This window comes from Prosopis cineraria, unplaced genomic scaffold (assembly GCF_029017545.1).
Source record: "Prosopis cineraria cultivar Desert tree isolate PC_DT_omini unplaced genomic scaffold, ASM2901754v1 PC2, whole genome shotgun sequence".
Taxonomy (NCBI): Eukaryota; Viridiplantae; Streptophyta; class Magnoliopsida; order Fabales; family Fabaceae; genus Prosopis; species Prosopis cineraria.
The window spans coordinates 5,347,373-5,373,272 of NW_026555333.1; the positions used below are offsets into that span (position 1 = coordinate 5,347,373).

Below are 25,900 nucleotides of genomic sequence, written 5' to 3' on the forward strand. Positions count from 1 at the left end.
TTGCTGACATAATCTTGTAGTTTTGTCCGTTGTACTTTTTCGCATGCACAGGCGTTTTACTTCAGACTAATGTCGTTTTAGTTTTTCCCGGGGAGAATAAAACAGTAATAAATTTATTCAACAGTCCCCTTTCACTGTCATTTGAGTTTCTAAAAAACTTTAGGGTAAGGTTTGTATTTGTAAATTTTAATTTTAAATTTAAAATTTCACATTTAAAATTTATATATTTTAAATTTTTTTATTTAGATAGTTCAAAAAATTTTAAATAAAAAAAGGATGATCGCTTAAATTTGAAAATGAAAAAGAAAAATTAAAAGCAATAAATTTAACTTTAGCTTGTAATATAATCAACGAGAGATGAGACCAAAAAATGAGAAAAAACACTAGAATTATATAGGCATAAATAGTGAAAATGTGAAGAGAATAAGAGATTTGAAGTAACTAACATTTCAAATGATAAGGATAAAAAAAATTTCAAAATTATTAAAGAATTATAATAAAAAATATGAATTTTAATTTTTGTTATCAAGTCCATTACAGTGTATATACATCATGCACCTAATAAAGTAATTAAGATGAATAGAGAATGAATGCTATGAAATAAGGGTGTTTGCAGATTTGTTTCAGTTTGGCTTTGAGACCTATTCGTTTTTTTCCTAATCTATTTAGTTTGGTTTTTGAACAGTTTGGTTTAGGTTTGAATCAAGTTTAAATTTTTTTAATGAGATATTGTTTATAATCACCAATATATATTCATGTTCACTTATAATCTTTAGCTATTAATTATTATTTGCAATAAAAAATTTCTTGAGCATAAAAGAATATTTTTTTAACAATTCATTAAGATATTAAACAATTAAAAATCAATGTATTATCTTTAGAACAGTTGATTATAAAATTTAAAAATTAACTAAATCAATTATAAATAACATTTAACTAGTTGTGATCACAAATAACTAAATTTTAAAAAGGGAAAAAGCTTTGGCAAAATTATAAAAATATATATAATTGAATCTTGAGCCAAATCGAACTAATTAGCTTTGCCAAAAGAATAAAACCAAACTTTATTTATAATTAATTTTGATTGGCTCATGTCAGTTTAGTTTGATTTAATCTGGTGTGATTGGTTTGAATTATTTTTATTTTTAAAAAATATTTTGCAATATAGTTTTAAAATTATTTTGAAAACAAAATAAAAATAGAATGTTTGTTTTGATTTAATTCAAAAACAATTTTAAAATTAAAAATTGAATGACAGTGATGGTTATTGGCATTGGCAGTTAAATGGTCAACGGTGGTGGTGGGTTATTATAATGATTGGTTAAGGTGACAATAGTTTTCAATAATTAAACATAATTTATTTTAAAAATAAAAATAAAATAAAAACAGTTTTAAGATGTTTATATTTTTTAAATAAAAAACGAGAACATTTTTTAAAACAGCTAAATTCAAAATATTTGTTCAAATGATTTTTTTTTATTTTTGAAAATTGAAATCAAGTGTAACAGCTCTAATTAACTTTTCCATTTTTATCATTCACAGCAAATAATGTCGCTGGCTGCTGAGGAAAATTCGCAGGAAGCTACGAGCTAATATGAATTAGACGAGACGCAGTAACCATTATTTACAGAAGTTTCAAACTAAGAAAAGTTGCAACTCGTGACTCATGGGAAACCGAGGCAACTTCCCACTTTCGGTTTTTTTTTTTTTTTTAAATAATGAATTCTCTTATATATTAGGAAAAACTATAATAAATCTCTTTTAATTATGTAAATAATAATTTAATCATTCAAAATGTCATAATATCAATAAAATTCTTAGATATTTTTTTTGTCAATAACTTTTTTAGGAAAAAAGCCGTTTTACCTTTATTGAAAAATGATGATTTCTTGTTTAATTCTTGTGATTCTTTAAAAAAAGTTATAATTTTTTAAATAAAAACTGTGAATAGAGTTTTTTAATTTGAGAACTTATTTTTTAATAATAGAAATTATACTTGATAAATTATAATTTTTTATTTAATTCTTATGATTCATAGAACAAAAATTATTATTCCTTAAAAAAATTATAATTGAAAATTATTTTTCAATAAGAGAAATTACAATTGACAAGTTATGATTTTTTATTTAATTTTTATAATTTACAAAATAAAAATTGTTATTTCCTAAATAAAAATTGTGATTGAATCTTGTTATTGTTAGTAAGAGTGAAATTATCTTTTTCCTAAAAAGTTTATTGACAAAGAGATCTCTAAAGACTTCATTGATATTATGATATTTTAAAAATTAAATTATCATTTATATAATTTAAAAAAATTTTATTGTCATTTTTCCTATACATTAAGCGTTGAAATTCTAGAAAAACAAGTTCGTATCTAATTACGTCGTAGTCTTTTCCAACTTTTTGTGTAATATCCTTGTATGTTATGATCCATTTCTCCAATTTTTTTTAGAAATAATTCTTACCAATCTCATTAATATCAATATAAAAGAGTAAAAAGAATAAAAGTATGTAAAATTTTAGATATGTTCTTATATAATAAATTTAAAAAGTGATGTCATATTACCTTTTCTTTTTCATAAAAGGTAATTTAAAAAATACTTTTAAATTATTATCCAAAAAGTAATACCGTGAGTTATATATAAAATTAAGTGAACCTTTTAAAATGTGACTTAGAAATAAAATTAAAGGGAGTATATGATTAATTATTTGCACGGCTTCCCTTGTTTTTCATTTCTTGCCTGGCCTCATATTTTATCCGTAAACAAACAACAATAACTCATATTGGACACTTAAGGGCTCGTTTGCTTGTACGATATTCATTATTTAAATAGGCAGTGGAACGTTTTGAGGTAGGGGTGCTCTTTTACTGTTTATAGACGATGCACAACTATCGGGATGATATTCTTTTACTCTATGTTTACTACGCTGAACAAAAATGCAGTTATATGTATTATATATAGCTAGTTTGATTCCTGTCTGCTCACATTCTACCTAAACATTTTTTTACGTCCGGAATTTATGAAGCCATTTTCACATGTCAGCTAGATGAGTACGTACATAGACTCAACCCCACGTACGTGATATTCGTAAGCAAAGTGCCCATTTTTACACACCAGTACGGTTGGGATAAGCTATGAAAAGGAGTCGTAGACAGCATGTGGGATAGATTCTCAAAAGATGATCATGATTTGAAAATATGAAAAACGAAAGGGAAAAAAGAAAAAACCCCCCTTATTTTATTTTTTGGTTGTAGTATAATACGGACATTGGTTGGCATTATATTAATTACATATAGAAATGAATTTTTGTTAAGGGAAGCCTACCGATCCATAGCACGCGGCTCAGATTCCTCATAGGTTGAAATTATCCCCGGAAACGAATAGAATTTGGGTTTGATCTTTTCCTTTGAATGGCATTTTTATCAGAACCTTAATTAAAATCGTTTTCTTCACCGAGAAACCCCAGAATGTAATTCTAGACAACATTGTAATCCTCTGATCCAATAACAAGGCTACAACCATAGTCCCATTATAAGAAAATTTCCATTAATTAGTAGTCGGATAAACTTTCATATACAAATAAATCAGGGAGTATGGGACAATAAACTTGGCTGTATATGTATCATGAAATCACTTGTGTTTTATTTTTGTGAATAGGAAATGGTTCTGTGAGTAGTCCACATTTACGTGCAAATTAAGAGACAGTGCGCCAAAGATGTCGAAGAACGTAATTAGGCAGTTGGCGCTGAGGAGTCAAACAAGTACACGATCCTTACTTGTAAGTATACGAAGGTCTATGTCTTGAAGTGGTAGTTGGTCTTAGAAAACTGAAACCCTAACAACCAAGAAAAACCGCTACCATTACAGCGGCTATAATAACAACAACAACGATAATCAGTGTTTCTTGTCATCTACTTTGTGGTAACGACTAAAGCTGATGAGACACGGAAAAACCAGAGAGCCCCTACAACAAGACAACTTGTCCATCCTATTGGTTTCACAACACACAAGAGCCAAAAGACAAATCTACAGAATTGACTTGCAATACTGTTTGCTTATTCGTTACATGGAAAAATCCACATACATAAGCCAAAACACTATACATTTATATATATATATATATATATATATATATATTGTTGAATGGGGAATGATATCCGAAAACGGAGAGATAACAAATGAGTAAAAATAGTGAAATGATACTTTATCCTAAATTAAAACTTTTTTGGCACAATTTTATGAGTTATTCTCTTTTATTTATATTTTAATTATTAAAAACTTTTCACATTAATTGTAAGGTATTTTTATATTTCAAAGTATAATTAAAATTTTTTTTCAAAAGTACCCATAATAAATATATTTATTTTAAAATAAAATATCCTATTAAATAAGGGTGAATAAAAAAAGATATTATTAGTTTGAAAATAATCAACAATTTTATTAGAGGGTAAGATTTAATTAAAAATACTTTACATTTTTTTGGATAAGCTGATGTTTGTGTATTTCTTTAATTTATACTCCCTTCGTTCAAAAATATAAGACATTTTTTGAGGAGTTAGATATTAAAAAATATAAGACATTTTTAGTCTTTTGAGGTATAATTATTGCCTTTTTTCGAAAGTACTCCTATTGATAATGACTTTATATTTATTATAGGATGTTTAATAAGGGTAAATATAAAAAGAGAGGGTTAGTTGAAAAGTAAGTAACTACTTTATTGAAGGGTGAGATTCGATTAAAAATGTTTTATATTTTTTAACAGAGGGAGTAGGTATTAGTATGTATATATAATCTTCTTATTATAGCTAGGTGTGATGGGTTGAGAATGGAAGTTATTTGAAGACTAAAATATGGAGGATATGCAAATAGATCTGTCTAGATTTTTTTCTTTCTTATATATATGGATAGCATGGACAAGTTGTATATAAAGTATTATGGATAGGAGAGGCAGAAGTGCAGAAAGAACAAAAATAGACCACCAACTCATTTGAATTTGTGAGCTCAGCCAAAGTTTGGAGGCAATCAAGCGTGGGACCCAACTCAGAAAATTTCTTCCTTTCCTGACTATTTATGTGTTTGAGAGCTTTTAACATACAAAGAACCTGTCAAGGTTAATGAGAGTTAACTCCATCGTTTTTGGCTCCATACATATGTGAGGGTCAATGTTGTCTTTGAGTCTGTCAATTAAATATTCAATTAGTTTGTTGATGGTCGCTCAGATTTCGGTGAAAAAGACCTAAATCAAATCATCCCTCCTCGAGAGAGAGAGAGGGGGGATTAAAAAAGGCAGCTGATTCCATTGCAGACTTAGGCAATAGGTGCTAATGGAAACAAAATAATACGTAATATACAATGCATACAATATTCATCAATTTGGCAGAAACGCTACCCTGAGCCACTATAAATTCTCCAGCTTGGTCCTGCGTGTTCTCAAATTGTTCCCTTGCTTTAAAAAAAAAAAAAGGCAATTTAATTTCGATAGCCAGAGAAACACAGGACGAGAGAGAGAGAGAGAGAGAGAGAGAGAGAGAGAGAGAGAGAGAGAGGAAGTAGAAGGAAAAGGAGAAGAGGAGAAATGGAGGTGTTTGAACATGATTTCTTGGAGGAGTTACTGGCTCTAAGAAGAGAAGCATGGGAGACGATTCCAAGTCCAAATGAAGAAAACCAACTCTTCTTGCCTGATGCTCATAATAGTTTGGACTGTTTTGATCCAAACTCTCTTGCTCTTCTCCCAAATTCTTTCTCTGATCAACAGGTGCCTCAAAGTTACAATTACTACAGTAGCTTCAACGAAATCTACAACTCATTACTTGATGAGTTCTCGACTCCCCAGATTATAGGTTCATCACCCTACACCACTCTTGATACCAATTCTTCACTTAGTACCCCTCCTTTTCTGGTTCAAGAAGAGCATAACCCTTTGTCATCCATGATGGAAGAGGAGGGCTTGTTTGGAGAAGAGCTTCAGAGCTTGGACCTCAAAACGACATGTAAGATGGAGCCGATCAGCCCTTCCCCTGTCGAAATGCCTGTCTTTGACACGGGCACTTGTACTTTGGAAAGAAAGAATCGACCCAAGAAACTTCTAGGACAGCCCTCCAAGAATCTAATGGCCGAGAGACGACGAAGAAAGAGGCTAAATGATCGTCTCTCCATGCTAAGATCTATTGTCCCAAAGATTAGCAAGGTAAGGCGGTCAGTCAATTAGTCGATGCTCAAAATTTTCATCAAATGCATTATCCCACTGTTGTCGTTTTGCAGAGCTAATTCATGCTTTTGCTCCTTGATCTTTACAGATGGATAGGACATCTATACTTGGAGACACGATAGACTACATGAAAGAACTTCTGGACAAGATTAAAAATTTGCAGCAAGAAACAGACTTGGATTCAAATGTGGTGGGTGTTTTGAAAGATGCGAAACCAAATGAAATCATAGTGAGAAATTCACCGAAGGTATGGACTTTTTCTTCTAGTATTACCTACCAACATCCTTTGACGTAATTAAAATCTGCATTAATGAAAGATCCCAACTTATTTATTATTTCATTCATCACAGTTTGATGTGGAGAGAAGGAATGCGGACACGAGGGTTGATATATGCTGTGCAGGGAAGCCAGGCTTGTTGCTATCTACAGTGAACACCCTGGAAGCTTTGGGGCTTGATATTCAGCAATGCGTTATCAGCTGCTTCAACGATTTTACGATGCAGGCTTCTTGCTCAGAGGTACATTATTACTTTGGTTTATTCATTTATGTATGTTATTTTTAACTTGCTTTAGCATCTCAATAACATTTATATTATAATAATCTTATTTGCTATATACGAAATACAGGAATTGGAGCAGAGGACAATAATTGGTTCAGGAGACATAAAGCAAGCGTTATTTAGAAGCGCAGGATACGGAGGGAGATGCTTGTGACTTGTGAGAATAAAATATTGAAATGTGAAGAAAGGAAAGACAGCAACTACTGCACTTTTGTTTTCTGTAGGAGAAGGGTTCTTTATGATTATTTGATTCCAAAGAGGGTTATAAGTAAAAGATGTAGCTAAATTCTTTTCTCCTGAATCCATGAAAGTAGTCGATATCGTTTCTTCATCAGAATAGAAGCAACAAATGCCTTCTGTTTTCATTGGCTTTAATTAGTCATCTCTCTCATATACGTATGTTTGGTCGAATGGCTGTGGTGAGAAGGACTGCTATGCCAATGATTGCCCCAAGCACGTATTTCAATCTAATAATGTGGAGGGAAACTGAAAAGCTGCGTGGGTGACTGAATTCTATCTGTTCATGAGGATGTGATGATGAAATTTATGAATGATAGAAAATTGCCCATGAATATATATTCCGTAAGTCTGACGCTATGAGATTTAATTCGTAGACAAAAGGCTGTGTATATGAAGGGGCGGGCAATGATATCTTGCATATATCACTGATGCAAAATTTATCTTTTACAAAAGACTTTAAATATCAATTAAAACTCATCCGCCATTAAAAATAGAAGCTATTTTTATAATATTTAAAATTAATATAAAACTTTCAACATCAGTTTAACTGTTGTAAAAAAAATTTTAACACCAGATTTAATTTAATCAGATGTCAAAAATCTTAAAAAAATTAAAATAAAATAAAATTTAAAACTTTTAATAGTGGGTGACACTTCACCCACTATTAAAAGTTAACTTTCAACAGTATGTCATATGTCACTGGTTGTTGAAAGATAATTAAAAAAATAAAAAAAATATACACTTTCAATAGCAGGTGCCTCTCACCTGTTGATGAAAGTGGAAATTAAAAAAAATAAGATACACTTTTAACAACGAGTGCCTCTCTTTTTGTCAAAACAAAATTTCACGAGCAACTTTTAATAACGGACATAGACACATTGAAAGTTTATTTTTAATAATAGTTAGACAATAGCTGTTAAAAGTTACATACTTTTAACATCCCTTGAAACAATAGCAGTTATAAAATTACTGTTAAAAGTATTTTTTACCCACTGTTAAAAACCTATCTTGTAATAGTGTATATGTAAGAAGGGAAAAGTTTGATTTTCTTATCTTCATCCCCTTTAGACATGGTTCTTTGTTGTTCTTTCAGCCTCTTTTCTTTTGGCCCCTTATTTTTTCTGCAATGACGACATTTTTCAACAATACTTTACCATTCGGAAGCTTTTTTTTTAAATACAAGGCCACCAAAAAAGTACCTTGGAAAAGATACAAAAACAAGGTTATATCAGATTCTAAGTTCTCCTTTAGTTGGTGGAATTCAGATCCATGGAAATGGAATTGAAGATGGAAATCAAGTTTTAACATGTTTGGCATGTCAAATATGAATTCCACATGAAATTATATTCCACCAAAAATGCTTGAATTGATCATAGAATTTTGATCAATTCTATAGAAGTGAGATCTATGATATTTGTAACCTTCTTTCACCTAGCTACCACCACTCTTTCACCTATTGTTGGTGAACTACATAGTGACCTTCAGAACCTAATGTTGCCGACATCATGCTCTAGGTTTTGCATCACAAGGCCATGTGATATGAAGCTTAACAACGAGTCGATGCCTTATAACAGCAAGTATCTTCAATGCCTTTGAAGCTTAATAGCCTTTAAAGCTTAATAGCAAGTTGGCACCTTTGAGATTTGCATCACGATGCCTCGTGTGCTTTTGGATATGGCCAAGAAGAAAGAAGAAGAGGTTCATAACGTCCCAAGTATTAAATCTAGATTTTAATAGCAAATTAAAGGGGTAAATTAGTAAGTTAGCAGATTAGTTAAATTAAGCATGTTTTTGAATGGTTGATTGACATTTTGATCATTAGTCAACTTCAAGATCAAGTTAAAATGAGAATTAGATCAGATTAGATTAAAATAGGTGAGCTAAAGTGAGATTTAGCTTATTGTATCACACACTGCGATGCATGATGCAGAAATTTAGTAGAAAAGTTGTGGTCAAGGTTGAAAATGAGAGAAAAAAAGGGAAAATAGGGAGCGCAAGGGGAGAAAAGGAAGGTTTTGGTAGGGCAAAAATTTTGGGCATCTAAGAGTTAATTTCAAACTTTCATCTTCCAAGTAAGCTAAAACTTCCTTCCTCTCCTTATCCACTCCATTTTCTTTTGGGTTGAGAGTTGATGGAAGGTTGCTATCTAATCTAATGATCCTTATAACGTTCTTGGCAGTCAATTTGCAACTAAGTTGGTAGTTACTAGTTGAGTTCTAGCCTCAAGTGAAAGGTTTAAAGTTGTAAAAACCTTATATTGAGATTAATGGGATTAGTGGAAATTATAGGAAGCTTATGGAGATTGGTTATGACTTAGAATTGTCCGATGATAAAGGTTAGAAATTTATACTATTTTGATTGTTTAAATCGTACCTTTGTTAAGTTTGAAACTAACTTATAGTGTTTGGACTTGTAGATATTGGTAAATTGGAACCTTTAAGATTAAAGAGGCTATTGAAGCTAACATTGTACCGCAAGTAACTTTTTTGGTAAAAAGGGTTAAGGCAATCAAAAATGCATATTATTTTTTAGCTTGTAAAGTTACTTACAAGTTATTTGTGAAGTGTGTGTTTGTTATTGTTTATAAAATGTGTAGAATGGGTAAAAGAACTTCAATTGAGAAAATGTTCATAATTAAAATGTATGCTAAAGGTTAGGTAATGTAATTTTTTTAAAAATATATTTGTCAATCTAAATGAAAGCGAGGTCTTAGATGTGTTTGAGCATGTGAAAATACTTAGTGTTTCATTAGTAAATGCATGATTGAGTAAGAGGTAGGAGTTTATCTTAGTTGAAAAGGTAATGAAAATCTATATGATTAAGCTAGTGCCTTGGGATGCTCATAGTCGATATTGGCTTTGTATTCACTAAAAAGCATTTGATGGATCGGAGTGACTCTATATCAACTAAAAGGTGTTCGGGGAATTGGAGTATATAACACACCAATTATATGAATAGGAAAAATCTATAGTCTAAAAATAGTTGAAAACGCCTTTTGATGAATAGTTCTTACATTAAAGGTGAGCTTAGGTCAACTTATTAAGGAATTGATCATGAGGTAGCCTAAAAATTCAGTTGGAAAGTAATGGAAGTTTAGATGAAAATGTAATCATAGATGTTATACAAGTGATAGATAGACAAATGTATATGTGTGTTCTGTAGCTTATATGGTACAAGTATCTAATTTTATCATGTTACTCTACTACTTGTTTATAATTTTACTTGTTAATTGATGATATGAATTATTCTAGTTATTGAGACTCTGTCTCACCTCATGGTTATCATTTTGTAACTTTGGAAGTAGAAAGGAAACAAAGGAAAGAACTAGGTAGAGAGTAGCTATAGCCTACTTGATAGTAAAGCCTTTTTATATTTTGAGTTATTTTTTATAAATATCATTGCCAACTAGGGATTGCATATGTTTTGTGCAGTGCTTATATGATGTGACATTGATATGTTAGCCCATATTTCATTATGGGATACGTGTGATGAGAGCTAAAATATTAGTATAAGCACTTAGTTGTATTAATGCATGTCTGTAATATTACTAATGTATATATATAGGTGTGGTATCTTAGCCTATTGGATATGTTTGGTAAAACATTAAGGGAATATGTTAAATAGGTTTACAAATGTATGTCTTTGATGCATGTGAGATGATTTAGCCCAGAAAATGAATTTCATGAAATGCCCAATTTGATGTGAAATTGGGGCAATGAGAGGCCAAATCTTGATTTTAATGTTGTATTACTTTATAACTTGTTCAATCAGGTGCAAGATGTCCTTTTGAATTTAAAATAGGTCAACGGCATAAGTCTTAGGTTTTGGGCATTTGAATGTTTGAAAAACACTTTCAATAATGATTTTATACATCTAGGTATTTAATTTTCAAATTAACCGTTGAATCAAAACAAAACTTTGCCATTAGTTAGACTATTAAACGAGATTAATGTGGGCACTTAAATCACTTCCATCGAATCTTGTATATAAAAATGGTGTATGTTAAAAGTTCATCATAGGTGAGCTATCATGTGCATCATGACACATGGCATAGAGGTTATAGTGAATTCTTTATGCCACAAGCTATAGCATATGGTCCCTAAGCCGCAATGTATGTACCAAAGTTGGCAATTTGTTCCCTTATTCTTCTTATGTGACTTATTTCTTGATTATTTCATGCTTCTGTTGTTTAAAAACTTAATTAGTTTGAGTTCAAATATTGTTTCAAAGGATTTTGGGATCCCAAATGATTTAAAAATTTTATAAACTAAATTTTAACCCTTCTTAGATTATAAGGTAAGTTTAGGAGCTTAGTGACTCCTAATTACTAATTGTGTGGTGATTATTAGTAATATTAAAGTGGACATTATAAGGTTTATATGTTAAATCTAGACTTCCAACAATGACGAAGAGACAACAGTCCATAGATGTCAAATCTATAAACCATTGTCTTCTAAATCTACAATCCTTGTTTTCGATTTGGAATGGATCTTTTTTAAATTGAGTAGCAGGATTTTCTTGAAAGTGCAAACAAATCTATCTTCAATGTCTTTGATTTGCAACCATGTTTGAGTTTTTCAATTGAAATTTCACGATCTTCTTCTTGATTTCATGGTTACAGGTTCATGGTGGCCTTCGACCTGGATTGGAGCTTTTTTTGGATGAGGGTATTTTAGATTTTTCATATTTTAAATATTTATATGAAACAAAAATAATATCTCAATTCCGTGAACATCTCAAACATATTTTTAAACCTTATATCCATATTCATCTTTACTTTTATATCTATTTTTATTTATATTAAAATCATTTTTAATATGCCACGATGCATGAGAGAATTCTCTTTAAAGGTGGTTGACTAAAAATAAGAAGATTTAAATTGTCTTGAGATGCTTGGTTTGCAAGCATATCAATGTATTTATTAGTTTTTAGTTTTTGAAGATGTAATCGAATCACTATCGAATTTTTCATTGCAAGCTCTCTAATTTTATCAATAGTTACCGATAGAGGATGACTGAACGTGATAGACGACAAACCTGGCTTGAGCTAATGAGGGACTTGTTCACACGTTAGCCCAAGTCCAATGTTACACAAATTGTAAAAGCTTTATACATTCTCAAATCTCAATTGTAGACACTAAAAGATTGACTTCAAATAAATTTAATTTGAACTGCGGTAGAAGTTTTCAACGATTTTTTTGTTTTTCATTTGCAACTAATTGACTTTTAAGGATATTAATTAGTTTTTTTTTCCAGATTACAACATATTTCCATTTTTGTTTTTTTGGAGATTTGCAACTAAGCTGTGTATGATACATGCTAATGATCATATGAGGGGCATTTTATCCATTTACAATTTTTTTAGGGAGAATCACATTCAAAAATCAATCCAACAAATTATTCATAAATAAAGATTGACAACAAGTCTTATTTAAAATAATATTTATGTTCCTAGTCTAAAAATAACTAATTTTATATTTATCTTTATTTGTGAATAATTTGTTTGATTAGTCATTAAATGTGATTCTCTTTTTTTAAAAAAAAAAAACCTTAGTCCTTCATTGTCATTTTACAAATTCGTGGTCTTTCAATACTATTTTTCTCTCCCAACAGTCCTTGCGTATCATTCTCCCAACATATTAGCCCGATTGAAATCCAAGGTTAGAACTCCGTGAAGCGTAAGAGCGTGGGTCTCTTTGACCTGTGGGCGTGCGCGTTGAAAGCTCCTGGATTCTGACCATAGAAAGTAGCACTACCAAAAAGCTCATTTTGGCAAGAGCATATATTGTTGGGAAATTATTTCTGATGGATGGATAACTTTAGGTTCAAAAAAATAATAATAATAATGCATTCCACCTCAGAGTCCCAAACTCGACATCTAGACAATGACCTAATTTTTATATCCCCGTTTAAATACACCGCACATGGAAAATTGCTTGTTTAATTGACTATGAGGATGAGATTATTACGAAACGCACGAACACAGTCCGCAATAACTCTCGTTTCTGGTATTTATGTAAAATATGATATGATTTGTGATTCATGAAAGTAAACGATGCGGTGGCGCAATATTAACGGAGAGGCATGTTGCATGGAAGGAGGAGCTTTATAAGTGGCCGTGCTTAACACTAGTACACCACTTCGTCACTTTCCTTCATCATCACAAAAAAAAAAAAACTTGCTCTTTTTTCATGCCATTTGTGAAAGCTGCGCTTGTCCAAAGTCTCTCTCACACGCTCACACACCCACCCACTAGCCAGCATCAGAGTCAGAAATTCCTAAACGCACCTCCAACAAGGAGGACAAGTAAGGAAAACAAATTTAATGCTTTCCATGCTCTTTAAATGACAGGTTTGGCTTTACATTCAGCCACTGTGTTTGCTTCCCTCTTTTGCAAAGTTTAATCCGAACACAGGGAACCTGCTAATTGGCTGATTATCAAGGTGCTTAATATCCCATTGTCTAGAGTCTCTGATATATAGTAAAACACTCTGCTCTAATAACTTCCCCAGAGCTCTTCCCCTCCAACCCACTAGGCCCTGGAAATCTTAACAAGCAAGACAAGCCATACCTTAGAGAGTAAGGCAAGATTTCCCATGAAACTACATGTAAAGCTATCCCTTTTCTTTTCCGTACTAAACGGAGATTGTACCATGCCAATGTCATACCATGATAACACCCCACCCACTCACACAGCTAATAATAATAATAAACAAATATGTCACACTTACACAGCTCCACTAACCACGTAGTGCAGCATCATCACATCAAGCAACAACCCCATCAATGTAAAGGAGCTTGCCTTGCTCTCTTTTATTTAATGCTCTCTTTCAAACATTTCACATGACATAGTGGGAAGAAAGCTGAGATGGAGGTCGAGGACACGTCATCGTCGGCCAGAGTCTCCATAGGGTTTCCTCTGGGTTTGGCCCTTCTCTTTGCCTTGTTCTTCTTCATTTGCTGCTTCTTCTGCTGCTTCTTGCACTGGGATAAGATTCTAGCTCTGCTTCGATCTCATGGCCTAGTCCACACCACCGATCCTCACTCGCACTCACAATCTCCAGATTCACCTTCCTCTCACCCCCAGAAACCTGCTCTCTTTCCTGTGGTACCTCGTCCTTTTACTATCATTTTTATAATGATTACTTCATCTCTTATCCCTACCCAGGAAAACAACAAAACCGCCCATTGATTTTTTTTTCCTTCTTTTTTTGCAGGCGATGAAGCAGAACGAGGTTCAGAGCTTGCCTGTGCTGATGCCAGGAGATGAGGTTCCCAAGTTCATAGCTATGGCGTGTCCTTGTAATCATCTGAAAGACGGAAAGATTACAATTCGAGTTCAGAAAGATGATCCTAGTGATCTTTGCAGTGACACTTGAATGAAGACTCGGGATTTTCTTGACGACAATATAGGCTATAGCTCAGGGGAAGTTCAAAGATTAAGCCCGTCAAATTAGCCACTGGGATGTTTTCCCGACAGATCGCTGGATCTGATGGATCAAAGTGACCGAGGCACAAGGTTAAGAATAAAGATCAGAAGTAGAAAGGAGGAAAAAAAATTGTACTGTGACGGATGAAGCAATATGATGTTGCCCAAAGTCTACCTGGACATTTCAGGCATTTGAAATTTCTTTTCCTTTTCCTACTTTACAACACTTGTAAACAATTTTTGCCGTTTGTTACGTAGTTCTGACTTGATTCCTCACGGCTATTGATATTTATTTATTTATACACAGTATAATTCTTTGATTTGAGACTAAATTAAAACATCACCTTTTTGAGGAGATGGAACACAAACAAGAAATTAAAATATGGATTAAGGTCCTATATTATTTTCCCATAATGTAGGTCCTATATTTAATTTTTTTTAACATTTTTATTATAAAATATTTAACAGTAGATTTCACCATTTTTTTCCTTTTATAATATGAAAAATACTACTCTCTCCCCCCTCTCTCTGGTCCTTGCCCTCCTCTCGCCACTCCACTTTCTCCGGTGCCAAGCCCTTCATACGGTGGTCCTCCTCCTATTTCTCTTTCTCCAGCAACAAGCCCTTCATATGGTGCTCCCTCTCCAGCTCATCACTCTCTCCGGTCTCTCTCCTCCCCACTCCCTTTGAACACGTGGTTTAAGGCCTCCATGAGCTAGCGCCAGCTCCATCCATGAACTTTGGAGTCGGATCTCACTATCTCTCCTCCCTCCTCTCTCTCTCTTTGGTTGCTTAATCACTTGCCAAAGCCGCTGCTTCTTCTTCTCATGATGATTTCGCAATCTTCATCCTGAGGTGGTGATGCCAAGCTACTTGTATGAAATGTTATAACTGTATATCTCAATTCATATAAATAAATAAAGTAATGTATGCGTACCTGAAGAATCCATGAGTGCTTGAAAAATCTCAATTACCTCGAGTGTAGGCAGGTACACAACCCACAAGTGCCCAAAGCGTTCAGAGAGTTCAGAGATAATGGAAGTAGAAGAATGAGTCGTGTATTTGCGATTATTGACTAATCGTCTTATGTAGATCAGATCAGTAACTGCCTTATTAAATAATAAATAATTATATATCTTATTATCTCTGACTCAGTCAATTAAGAGATAAAGAATAATTAACGGTTATTGGGTTGTGGGTTAGGCCTCTACTCATTGAGCTCACTTGTGTGGTCCTCCTATCATGGTTCACACAAGATCATAAAGATCAATCTATTTAAACTTATTAATTAATGTTAATTCATAATTAAATAAATATTCCAACATGAAACGCGTAACCCATGTCCTTCATTGCAGGGAATTGGGAAGTGACAAACTTCAAGTCATTAGTGGTGAGAGCAAAAGCTTCTGTCTACATAAAAGTCGCCTTCAAGTCATTAGTGGTGAGAGCAAAAGCTTCTGTCTACATGAAGGTCACCTGCTCTCATGACGAAGGTGTTGAAGAAACTATTTGTTCGACCATTGATTGTCATGGTATAGAGGCTTCATCACAATGAAGAGCATTTGATCGATTCGATCTCCTTCGTGAAAAGCAACCTTTCATTCTCTACAGGGTTTCATCATAGGTTGAGTTATTGCCGTATAATGGGTCTCAGAGCCGAGCCTCATCTTCTTAAGCTAAGGACCTGATGACTTCATTAGAAGTGATGAATTTGTGGCCGGAAAGACCATAGAGGACGACGATGGGTTGGCCATATATAGAGATAGGTTTTGAATATTTTGGAAGAGTGGTGCTGCATTCTATGTCTTATAAACACTTCATGGTCAAAGAAGATGAGCTCTTAGCTTTCTCCCATGAAGGGCCACCTAAAGCTACCAAGTGGAAGCTTCTTGGATTTTCTGTGGGAATCATGAAGAACTTGATGAAAGCTGTTAAGATGGTAGCATGTGCGTAAGCTTGATTTTCATCACGATTCAGCGATCTCTAAAGGGCTCAATAAGGTCAGTCTACATATCCTACGTTGCAAATTTGGAGGAGAGAGAGGAGAGAAAGAGACGGAGGGAAAGGAGAGGGAGGGAAGAAGGAGAAAAAATATATTAAAAAAATTCAAATGTGGGGAAACTCTTAGCCGAGATAATGTCAAGGCACTGAAAATTCATATATCTAATGTCAGGGGATAAAATTAAACTCCTAATTGAGTTTATACTCACAAATCCATCGGTAAAGGAGCTTTAGATGTTGTGTTATCAATGGAGACTAATTTGAGAAAGACTAGGATCTCTGTGAAAAATTTATTATGAATAATGAATATAACTATTAGTTAAAGTGCATTTATCCTCTTATACTTTCCTTCAAGAAACGGAGGGAATTTTTATTCTTTTAGAAAGTGGTTTAGGAGAAAAATGGCTCTCTTATTATATATGATGCCCAATGCTTTTAAAAAAAAATTCAAAGATAAATTAACTTAGATAAAAAATATGTCATGTCAATAAAAAATGACATAGTTAATGGATTATTGATAAAAGTACAAAAGATGATCCAATGCAATTTCAAACACATTCATGATAAGGTTATTATGTAAAATTCTCAGTTGGTCAAAATATGTCAATTTTAAAAGGGGAATTACCGTACCTTTCTAATTCTAGACTGTAGACACACCTCGTTAATTTTGAAGAACGGGGATTTTTTGTTGACCAATAAGAGAAGGGGAATTAAAGTCAAAAGAATAATTAAAATAACCCATGACGCAACATTTGTTGATTTCACATGTAACCCATCTAGCTCATTTTATTCGTGTAAATAAAACTCAAGGATTCTTAAATAGTACAAATAACAATAGTGAAATCCAGTTTTGACCTTATTAAAATCAAAATAGTACTAAGCCCTGCACATTTAAACACCAATAAATCACAACATAATACGAGCAATAGTGAAATGAATAAATCATTGGTTTTCTGTTTTGGTTAAGAATAAACTAAATAAGGTCCAGACTTATTTATAACTTTTCACATACTTGTTATCCTATCAATTCATCAAGATACAATAAACTGTGATTCTCTTCCGTGAACATAGAAGGTGCATGGTTTAAATAGATACAATTTAATTTACAAGTAAGAAAAATACGTATTGGTCACATTTTAGTCAAGAGATTTCGGGGGAAGAGACAGGCAAAATTATAAAATGAATATTTTAAGGTCATGGCCTTGTGGGCTATGGCCGAACATGATGTAGTTTGGGCCTATTGTTGAACTTAGTTAGCATCGGCCGGCCCATGAGAGTGGACCATCTTGTTAAATTTCAAGAAGCCAAACACCGCTGTCTTTTACCCCAGAGAGAGAGAGAGAGAGAGAGAAGCCAAAAACTGCCTAAGACTTGGAGCTAACCTTGTCACTTTTTGTATCCTAAAACCAAAACGTTAGAAGTTTGACTATTTAATATGCTTGACTTATACAAAACTCCCTTTTTTTAGGTTGTATTGTGTTTTTATTAAGTCTAATCGCTTAATAATATGAAACTCGTAATTTCTCAAACACCATACAAAATTAAATACGTGTTTTCTTTTTTCCTGAAATAGCTGCATTTGCAGAAACGTGGGATTGTGAACCTGACTCTCAAGGAAGTTCGGTTTATGGTTGCGGCCTATTGATTGTAGTTTACATTGTGGCCAACAACATCCACTACTTTTTTTTTTTCAGTACCATGTTTAATTTTTTGTAATAACGAAATACTAACGTTCAATACTAAAAACCAATCCAAATTAGGGAGGGATGATGAGTGAGTATGCGTATTGCAACACACGTGCTCATAAACAGAGGTGGCTAGCTGCTAGCTCGTCATCGAACAAAACGATTTTGAAATGTCAGAGAGCGATTCGGAAGCAGCCATCAAGCAAAGGAAATCCATGGAGAAGTGGTTAATTAATTAATATTTAATATGGTGGTTTTCGACATTAAAGTTGAAGTCGCACGTACGAGTTCTTTCTTTGAGATCGAACTGTTGATTAAAAGCCCGTGTTGGAGTTGCTAACCCATGCTCATTTTCACTTTCTCTCAGAGCATCATCAATCATGCAACATTTAATTTGGTCCTATTAAGCTTTGTCACGCACACTCATAGTGTCTGTTGCTATCTTTTGCATTTTCCTCTAAATGTTGATTGATTTGAGATACTCAAGTACATCTAAATTATTTTTATTTACTTTAAATTAATACTCCTCTTCCACTAAAGATAAATTTCATCACACCCCACGCATACCCATGAATATTTGATGCCATTGTGCCATCTAAAAACACTACTTATGATTAAGGATTTTAAAATTTTAAAATACGATTATAATCTGTGATTGGAATTAAAATTCTTGAGTTAATTTTTCAGTACTCATTTTATATTTTTCACTGTTCATCGTCTTCATTGCAAGAACAGTCGCTTTGGATTGGTGTCTTTTTTTTTTTTTTTTGTTCTCCTGTGGATTTTTATATAAGTTTAATTATTTGATTTCGTTGGTTGTCTTAAAACTTGATTATTTACCATCAACCAAGGGAACAACTTACAATCAAAGTTTTCAAATCAGCCCTAAAGTTGCGGTTAAGGAACTATTTCTAAACTTCTCTGTTCGGTCGTGAGCCACTATCTCAATTACATATCATTATTTTATTAGTAAGAGAAAAACACTATCATTATCCTTCAGTTGATGGAGAGTGATAAAGGGAAGACAAACATCATGTAAAAGACAAAAAATAATGACAAGCGAATACTTTAGTTGTCTGTAAAATTTATTTTTGAAGTCCAGATTGATCGTGAAAATAAAATTTATTGCAACACAAAAATTACAAGTAAAACCAATTCGATTAGCTAAATGTTGTCGATCGTGCTAATGGGAAGATAGAGCGAAGATCAACATCAAATTTTAAAAAATAAAAAATATTATGACAAAGCACAGACGAATAATTTTCCTTTACATTATATAGTACATTGAACATATGATGGGCTTTATTTCAAAGCAAAATTCACACAATGAAAGTAGGTTGTTAAACTTAAAAGTTTAAATAAATTCATGATAAATATGTAAATTTAAAATATAGATTCAGATCATAAATTTTTAAAGTTCATCTCTATTAATAAATAGCATTTTAAAAATATATAATTAAAAAATTAAACATAAAATATATTCATAATTTAATTTAAATATATTTTAGATGTATATAATTGAAATTAAACCCATCTATATTTAGAAATTATTATACTCAACCCAAAAATTTCAAAATAAGCAACTTATATTTGGTACTTTTTCTTTTCTTTTTTATTAATATTAGTTTTTATTTTTTTGAGTTTAATTTTTCATTAAACAGGGTCCTACCATTTTCGTAAACAAAGTTCTACATAATATATACCCTCTCTATTAAAAAATATAAAACATTTTTTGATGAGTTGAATGTTAAAAAATGTAAGGCATTTTTAGTATTTCGAGGTGTAATCATTACAATTTTTTAAAAGTGTCCCTATTAATAATGACTTTATATTTATTATAGAGTGTTTAATAGAAATAAATATGAAAAAAATAATGTTAGTTTGAAAGTAAGTAACTGCTTTATTGAAGGATAAAATTTAATTAAAAATATCTTACATTTTTAACAGATGGAGTATTTATTTTGCTGAACGAGTTTATAAGTAGATTTGCATAATTTTATAAGCTAAAAACATAAAAGTGATAGATTTGCACAAGTTTATAAGCTAAAAACATAAAAATGATAAATTTGAAAAGTTAACTCACAAATTTAACTGAGCTTTGTCTAATTTAAGTTTATGAATGAGTTAATATGATTTTATATGCTAGAAATATAAAAATGATAAATTTAAAAGTTCAACAACAATGTGCAGAGTACAAGATTAGTTTTTCATGTCATGTTAAAAGATAATAATTTAAAAGTTATTTAGATATTATTTCTAAAATATTAAATGAAATAAAACCAAAACTTTGCGGAGTGCAATGAAATTCATAACAAAAACTTATTAAAAGTTAGTTAAATATCATTTCCAAACACATTACTGCCAAGAGTTTTTTTAGATATTATATTTACTGTTCAACATTTAAACTCTGTTGAGATATGCCAACAAAATTAAAAGAATAAAACCTACACTATACAATGTGACGTAAAAATATTTGTCAAAAATAGATATAACCAATAAAAATCAAATGTTATTTCACAGTACTGATCCCATGCACATTCTTGGTATTGATTCTGGTGAATTGCTCTTGAAATAAAATACTTACAAGTGAGCTAGTGTAATGGTTAGATTTTAATAATAGATGAATGACTAACATATCAATTATCATTTCAATAAAAAAAATATCAATTATCATGATAATTTAAGATTATTTAATCATCTTAAATTAATTATGGCATCATAAGTCGATTTCTAAGTAGGGCGTGAAGACGTCAAGGCTAGGATGGAAGGAGGAAGAGAAAATATGTAGTTCTTTTTTTTTTTGGTATATACTTGTTCATGTAGTTTCTTTTCTAGTAATAATTAAGTAATTGACAATCCATGCAATTTTTTTTTGGTGTAGTTTTTACATCTATTTTTTTATTAATAAAAACGTATAAAATCGTATAAAAAGTGTGTAGGTGATTATTTTAGAATTTGGTTGCCCAAGATCCTTTAAATTAAGAGTGGATTTAAAGAAACACAATTGAGGCCATCCAAATCCTAATTTTGGAGCAGGATGGCAAAGAGGGCATGAAGATGGCGTGTGCGTGGCGTCACGTAGAAAGTGGGGAGAGATGATGATGATGATGAGGACATGCAAGATCCAACAGCTCAGAAGCAGCAGCATCATAATTAACATGCGGAACAGTGAATTCGCATGATGCTCCCTGTGCATCTCCAGTGCTTAACAACGAAGCGTGCGAAGGCGCCCATCAACGTTGCTTCCCAAAATCAGCCGAGGAGGAGAATTTCACCCAACAAAATAAAAACAATCAAAGATGAAACACTACATTTTATGCTTGATTTTAAAAATTATTTATTTCTTTTAATGCAATTTAATCATTTTTTTAAATAATATCGAGAATTGATGTTTTAAGTCACTTTGCATCATAAAATAATAATTTTATTTTGCCCATAAAAATTGTACTCTGTTTTTTAAGGTATTTTTAACTGAATCTCACCTCTCAATAAAGTTTTACCTACTTTCAAACTAACCTTATCTTTTTATATTTACCCTATTAACTATCTTATAATAAATATAAAGTCACTGTCAATAGAAGCATTTTTAAAAAAAGGTAATGATTACATCTCAAAAGATTAAAAATGTCTTACATTTTTAAACATTCAACTCCTCAAAAATGTCTTACATTTTTGAGCGGAGGGAGTGCCATTTAATGTAGATAGATAAAAAACAATGAATTTAAATTTGAATATAATATAAAAATAATCTGAAATGTAATTTAATATATATACACATATATATAGTATTTCCTATGGTTCCTATTATAGGGTGCTTTTTAAATAAATTTTTTTATTCTTAATATAAGACACTTGATAGGATATTAATTATATTTTTATAATATTATTTTAATTTAAACTTATTAATTATAAGAGATGATATAATGTAAATTTAAAAATTTTGTATTTCAAAAAAATAAAATTAAAAATTTATTTTTTTAAAAATAAAGTTAATCAGCTGATTTTCTTTTCTTAATTAAAATGAAACGAGATATAGAATGTAAAAGAAAACAAAAAGAAAAATTGTACTCCCTTCTATTTTATTTATAAATTATTTTTATTTATTTTATCAATATTAATATAATAAAAGTATAAAAAATAAAAATAAGTGAAATTTCAAACATAATTCTTAAATAAAAATAAAAAATAAATTAATTATATAATATTATTTTTTTTAATTTTCTCTCTCTTACTTTTAAAAGATAATTTAAAAATTTTAATTTAAAATAAAATAATTACATTAACAAATAATTTATAAAATTAATCATATTATATTTTAAAAAAGTGACGTATATATTGAAGTAGAGGAGTAGCATATTGTTGAAAATGAAATGCAGGGTATGGAAGGCATGCACACGCGTGGATGACACGTTGAGATGAAAAAGCGACAGCATTAGGGGTGAGCATCGGTCGGTTCGGTTTCAAAATATGCAGAACCGATCGATCGAATAACGCTAAAAATAAATCGAATTGAACTGAATAAGCCAATCGAACCGAACAAGGACCGAACTGAAATTTAATAATTTAGTTTGGTCGGTTAATTCGGTTTTTTAGTTTCATATTTGGTTATTAAAATTGAGCCCATTTTTTAAATATTAAAACAAACAACACTATAAAATTGGGCCTTTTTTTCTATTCATTTTTTTAATATAAGCTTATTCTAATTACACTCATATGACATAAAGCCCAATATTATAAAGGCATGGATAATCAAATAAACAATCACAAATAAACACCGAAGATTAAATAATGACCCCATAATTCAGTTATAACACCTACTGATGAGAGTGACTGATTGAAATGGGGTTTCAAATGATGTTATTATTTTTTATTCTTTATTAAAATAAAAAATAAAAATAAAAATAAAATAATTTATAAATTAAATATAATTTATAAATTAATAAATTATATGTAATTTGGTCGGTTCGGTCTATTCAATTTTAAATTTACTAATCGAATCGAACCGATCAATTAAAATATTTAAAATAAAAAAATTAAATTGAACCGAAAAATTAAATAGATTAAATTAAATAAATAAAGTTTAATTTGATTCAATTTAATTTTTAATTTTAATTTAATTTTGCTTGCCCCTAGACAGCATGATGAGAGCAAGCGCAAGCAATAAAAGGCAGTTGAGGGGTGAAAGTCACGGAGGAGGAGGAGAGCGTGGGGGGAGAGTAAGTGAAGGATGTTAGGTGTCGCGTTGGGAAGCCGGCAATTCAAAATTAAAAGCCGCTTTCTTGTCCCCCAACGCATCGCCTCTCGTCCCTCTGTTTTTCCTCTGTCCCCCTCCGCCCACTTTACACTTCTTCTATTCTATGCACATTACCCCCAACTAAATAAATAACACCCCCCCCCCTCGGGATTTTTGTATATTTTTTATTTATTTTGTGCATTTGAACTAATATTACTCGACATCTTTTGATGTGATCATTTTTCCTTAGCAAAAATTATAATATTGAAAGCATTAGAATTGCTTCTGTTGCCCTTATGATCATTAATTTTTTTGGGTTAAAAGTGTAACAATACTCAAAAACTTGTTTTCCTAATAATTTCTTGTATTCTTAAATCAATAATAATGTATGAGTTCTTATTGACTTTGTAAAAAAAATTAGCATTCTCAATCCTGTCGAGTTTTATCATTAAAACTTAATGTTCAACACTAAACTATTTTAATGGATAGGGAGATGTTGGTTATTTTATAAAATTAATAGGTACTTATATATTATTATTAATTTAAGAATAGTATAAGTTCTTGGAAAAAAAGGTTTCCATAAGATAACATCACAAGAAGTTGTTTTGTTTATTAATAATAGTGGTAATTTTTAAAACATGAATGACAATCTTTCCTCCACACATTAAGTTTATAATATATATATATATATAAAATAAAGATGGGTCATTCCTCGGCTTTGCTACAATGCGTTAGACAATGGATCAAGAATAAAGTGGCGAGCATGGATTTCCTCATTTGCCCCGGAGGGACAGAATGAGGGGGTTCCTGATAACATGTGAAAGTAGCAGGTGGGATCCATGCGTGTGAGGGTGTGGGGGTATTTGCGGAATTAAATAAGGGGTTTATGTATAATATTAGAGCGGGGAATCTTGACACCTTTGGTTAAAAAAATTGGAAAAAAAGAAGAAGAAGAAGCAGTAATGAGTGTGGTGGTTGAAATTATTGGTATATTTTAAGTATGTGGCAAAGCATGGCATAGTTTCGTTCCCCTCATGATCACTCTGCCACTCTTTTTCTTTCGACTCACTCCTTTTTCCCCTCACCCCCCCCCATCAGAGAGCGAATACAAAGCAGCGCTATAATTAAAGCCAGTCACAAATAAAATAATAAATAATAAAATAAATAATAAATCATATATGAAGAAACAGCATATAATAATGGATAGCGCCATCATGGCATTCAGTAAGTATTGTTTTACAAAAGTCAAAACTTAGCCTGCTTGTTACCCAAGACAAAAAAACAAAAAACTAGCTTGCTTGGGGCAAAAATGGTCATTTTATGTCTACCTGCTGTCTACCTAACAATGGAGGAGTATTATATTGTGTGTACTATATAATGCATGTGTGGGTGAATGTATTATTAGATTCTTTAAATTAAATATTGTTAAAGATAATATACTCAATTAAAATAATTTAAATTATTTAGTTAGATATTTTTTAAACTCATATATTTATGATTTATCTTTTTATATTTAAATGCGAGACTTTTTTTATTTTATTTTTTTTTTACTTGGGCTTATACTTTTATTTTTTTAGTTTTAGATGCCTTAAATTTATTCAATTTTCTTCGTCTTCACTTCTCCCTTTCCTTTTTTTTAATCTCCTGTTGTTTTTTTCATCTTTCATTCTTTAATCTCTCTCTCTCTCTTTTCGTTCTCAATTGAATAGCTCATGATATAATATTAGAGTTTTTATATTAAGTATGCTTAAGAATAGTATATTCAAGTAAAATAATTTAAGCTAGTTGGTTATATACTTTAAATTTATCTATTTATAATCTATCTTTCAACATTTAAATGTGAGATATTTTTTATATATTCTAATATGCATTGCATGTCATGACCAGCAACAGTCAACTTATTGGTTTTTATGCACACTGCTTGAAAAATTATAAGTAGATGATCAAAGGCATGAATGTGAATTACGCAGAAATTAAGAATTCAAAAAAATTCTCAGTAATACATACATACATAGAATTTATTCGCTCCCTTGAAATATCGGGAAAAAAATTAAGAGTCAGTGAAACCAATAATTAACGTACATAATCTCATTAACGGATTCGCTCCACTTTTAAGAACTAACGAATATTTGTAAGCATATATACTTTCACATCTTATTAATTTATTTTTATCATCAGCACTCTATGCAATGTATTTGATATGTGTGCAAAATTATAGTAACTTTTATGTTGTCATTAATGATTGGTAATTTAGTATACTTGAAGGCTGCATGCATATTGGTGAAACATGCACCGAGGTGGCGATGTCCAGGTAAAAGTCCCAATTAAAATTTATCATCGGCATAAATAAACAAAAATTAATTCAGCTAATAATGGCCTAGCTCATTACTTACAAAATCTTGATAACAATTTGAAGACCTTATTGATAGTAAATTATAAATATTTTTATAAATACTATTCAAACTTGAAAGTAAGGCCTACATATTTTTGGTAAACCTTGAGGTTCAACTCACCAAAACCTGCTTTAATTTAAAAAAAAAAAA

The 25,900-nt window shown here is 31.2% G+C and overlaps 2 protein-coding genes across 3 annotated transcripts; both read left to right on the forward strand.

Annotated features, from left to right (window-relative positions):
• Window positions 1-5,460: 5,460 nt before the first annotated feature.
• On the forward strand, window positions 5,461-7,148 carry LOC129303605 (transcription factor bHLH93-like). Its single transcript, XM_054943030.1, has 4 exons — window positions 5,461-6,189; window positions 6,299-6,457; window positions 6,561-6,728; window positions 6,838-7,148. Exons 1-4 carry the CDS (start codon window positions 5,578-5,580, stop codon window positions 6,922-6,924), a joined length of 1,026 nt encoding a protein of 341 aa, XP_054799005.1. The 5' UTR covers window positions 5,461-5,577; the 3' UTR covers window positions 6,925-7,148.
• Window positions 7,149-13,844: 6,696 nt separating this feature from the next.
• LOC129303608 (uncharacterized protein At5g65660-like) lies at window positions 13,845-14,710 on the forward strand. 2 transcript variants are annotated; one of them, XM_054943034.1, is made up of 2 exons: window positions 13,845-14,117; window positions 14,227-14,710. In XM_054943034.1, the coding sequence occupies exons 1-2, from the start codon at window positions 13,878-13,880 to the stop codon at window positions 14,386-14,388; spliced, it is 402 nt and encodes a 133-aa protein (XP_054799009.1). In that variant the 5' UTR covers window positions 13,845-13,877; the 3' UTR covers window positions 14,389-14,710. The 2 variants fall into 2 exon arrangements, with proteins under 2 accessions (XP_054799009.1, XP_054799010.1); XM_054943035.1 differs by having other exon boundaries at window positions 13,848-14,114.
• Window positions 14,711-25,900: the final 11,190 nt, after the last annotated feature.

What these genes read in the sequence shown, in the direction of transcription:
- LOC129303605 (XM_054943030.1), top strand. Translation starts at nt 5,578, where the DNA reads ATGGAGGTGTTTGAACATGATTTCTTGGAGGAGTTACTGGCTCTAAGA. An exon ending in TTGTCCCAAAGATTAGCAAG is followed by an intron (nt 6,190 to 6,298) that starts GTAAGGCGGTCA and finishes TGATCTTTACAG; the next exon opens with ATGGATAGGACATCTATACT. An exon ending in TAGTGAGAAATTCACCGAAG is followed by an intron (nt 6,458 to 6,560) that starts GTATGGACTTTT and finishes CATTCATCACAG; the next exon opens with TTTGATGTGGAGAGAAGGAA.
- LOC129303608 (XM_054943034.1), top strand. Translation starts at nt 13,878, where the DNA reads ATGGAGGTCGAGGACACGTCATCGTCGGCCAGAGTCTCCATAGGGTTT. An exon ending in AACCTGCTCTCTTTCCTGTG is followed by an intron (nt 14,118 to 14,226) that starts GTACCTCGTCCT and finishes CTTTTTTTGCAG; the next exon opens with GCGATGAAGCAGAACGAGGT.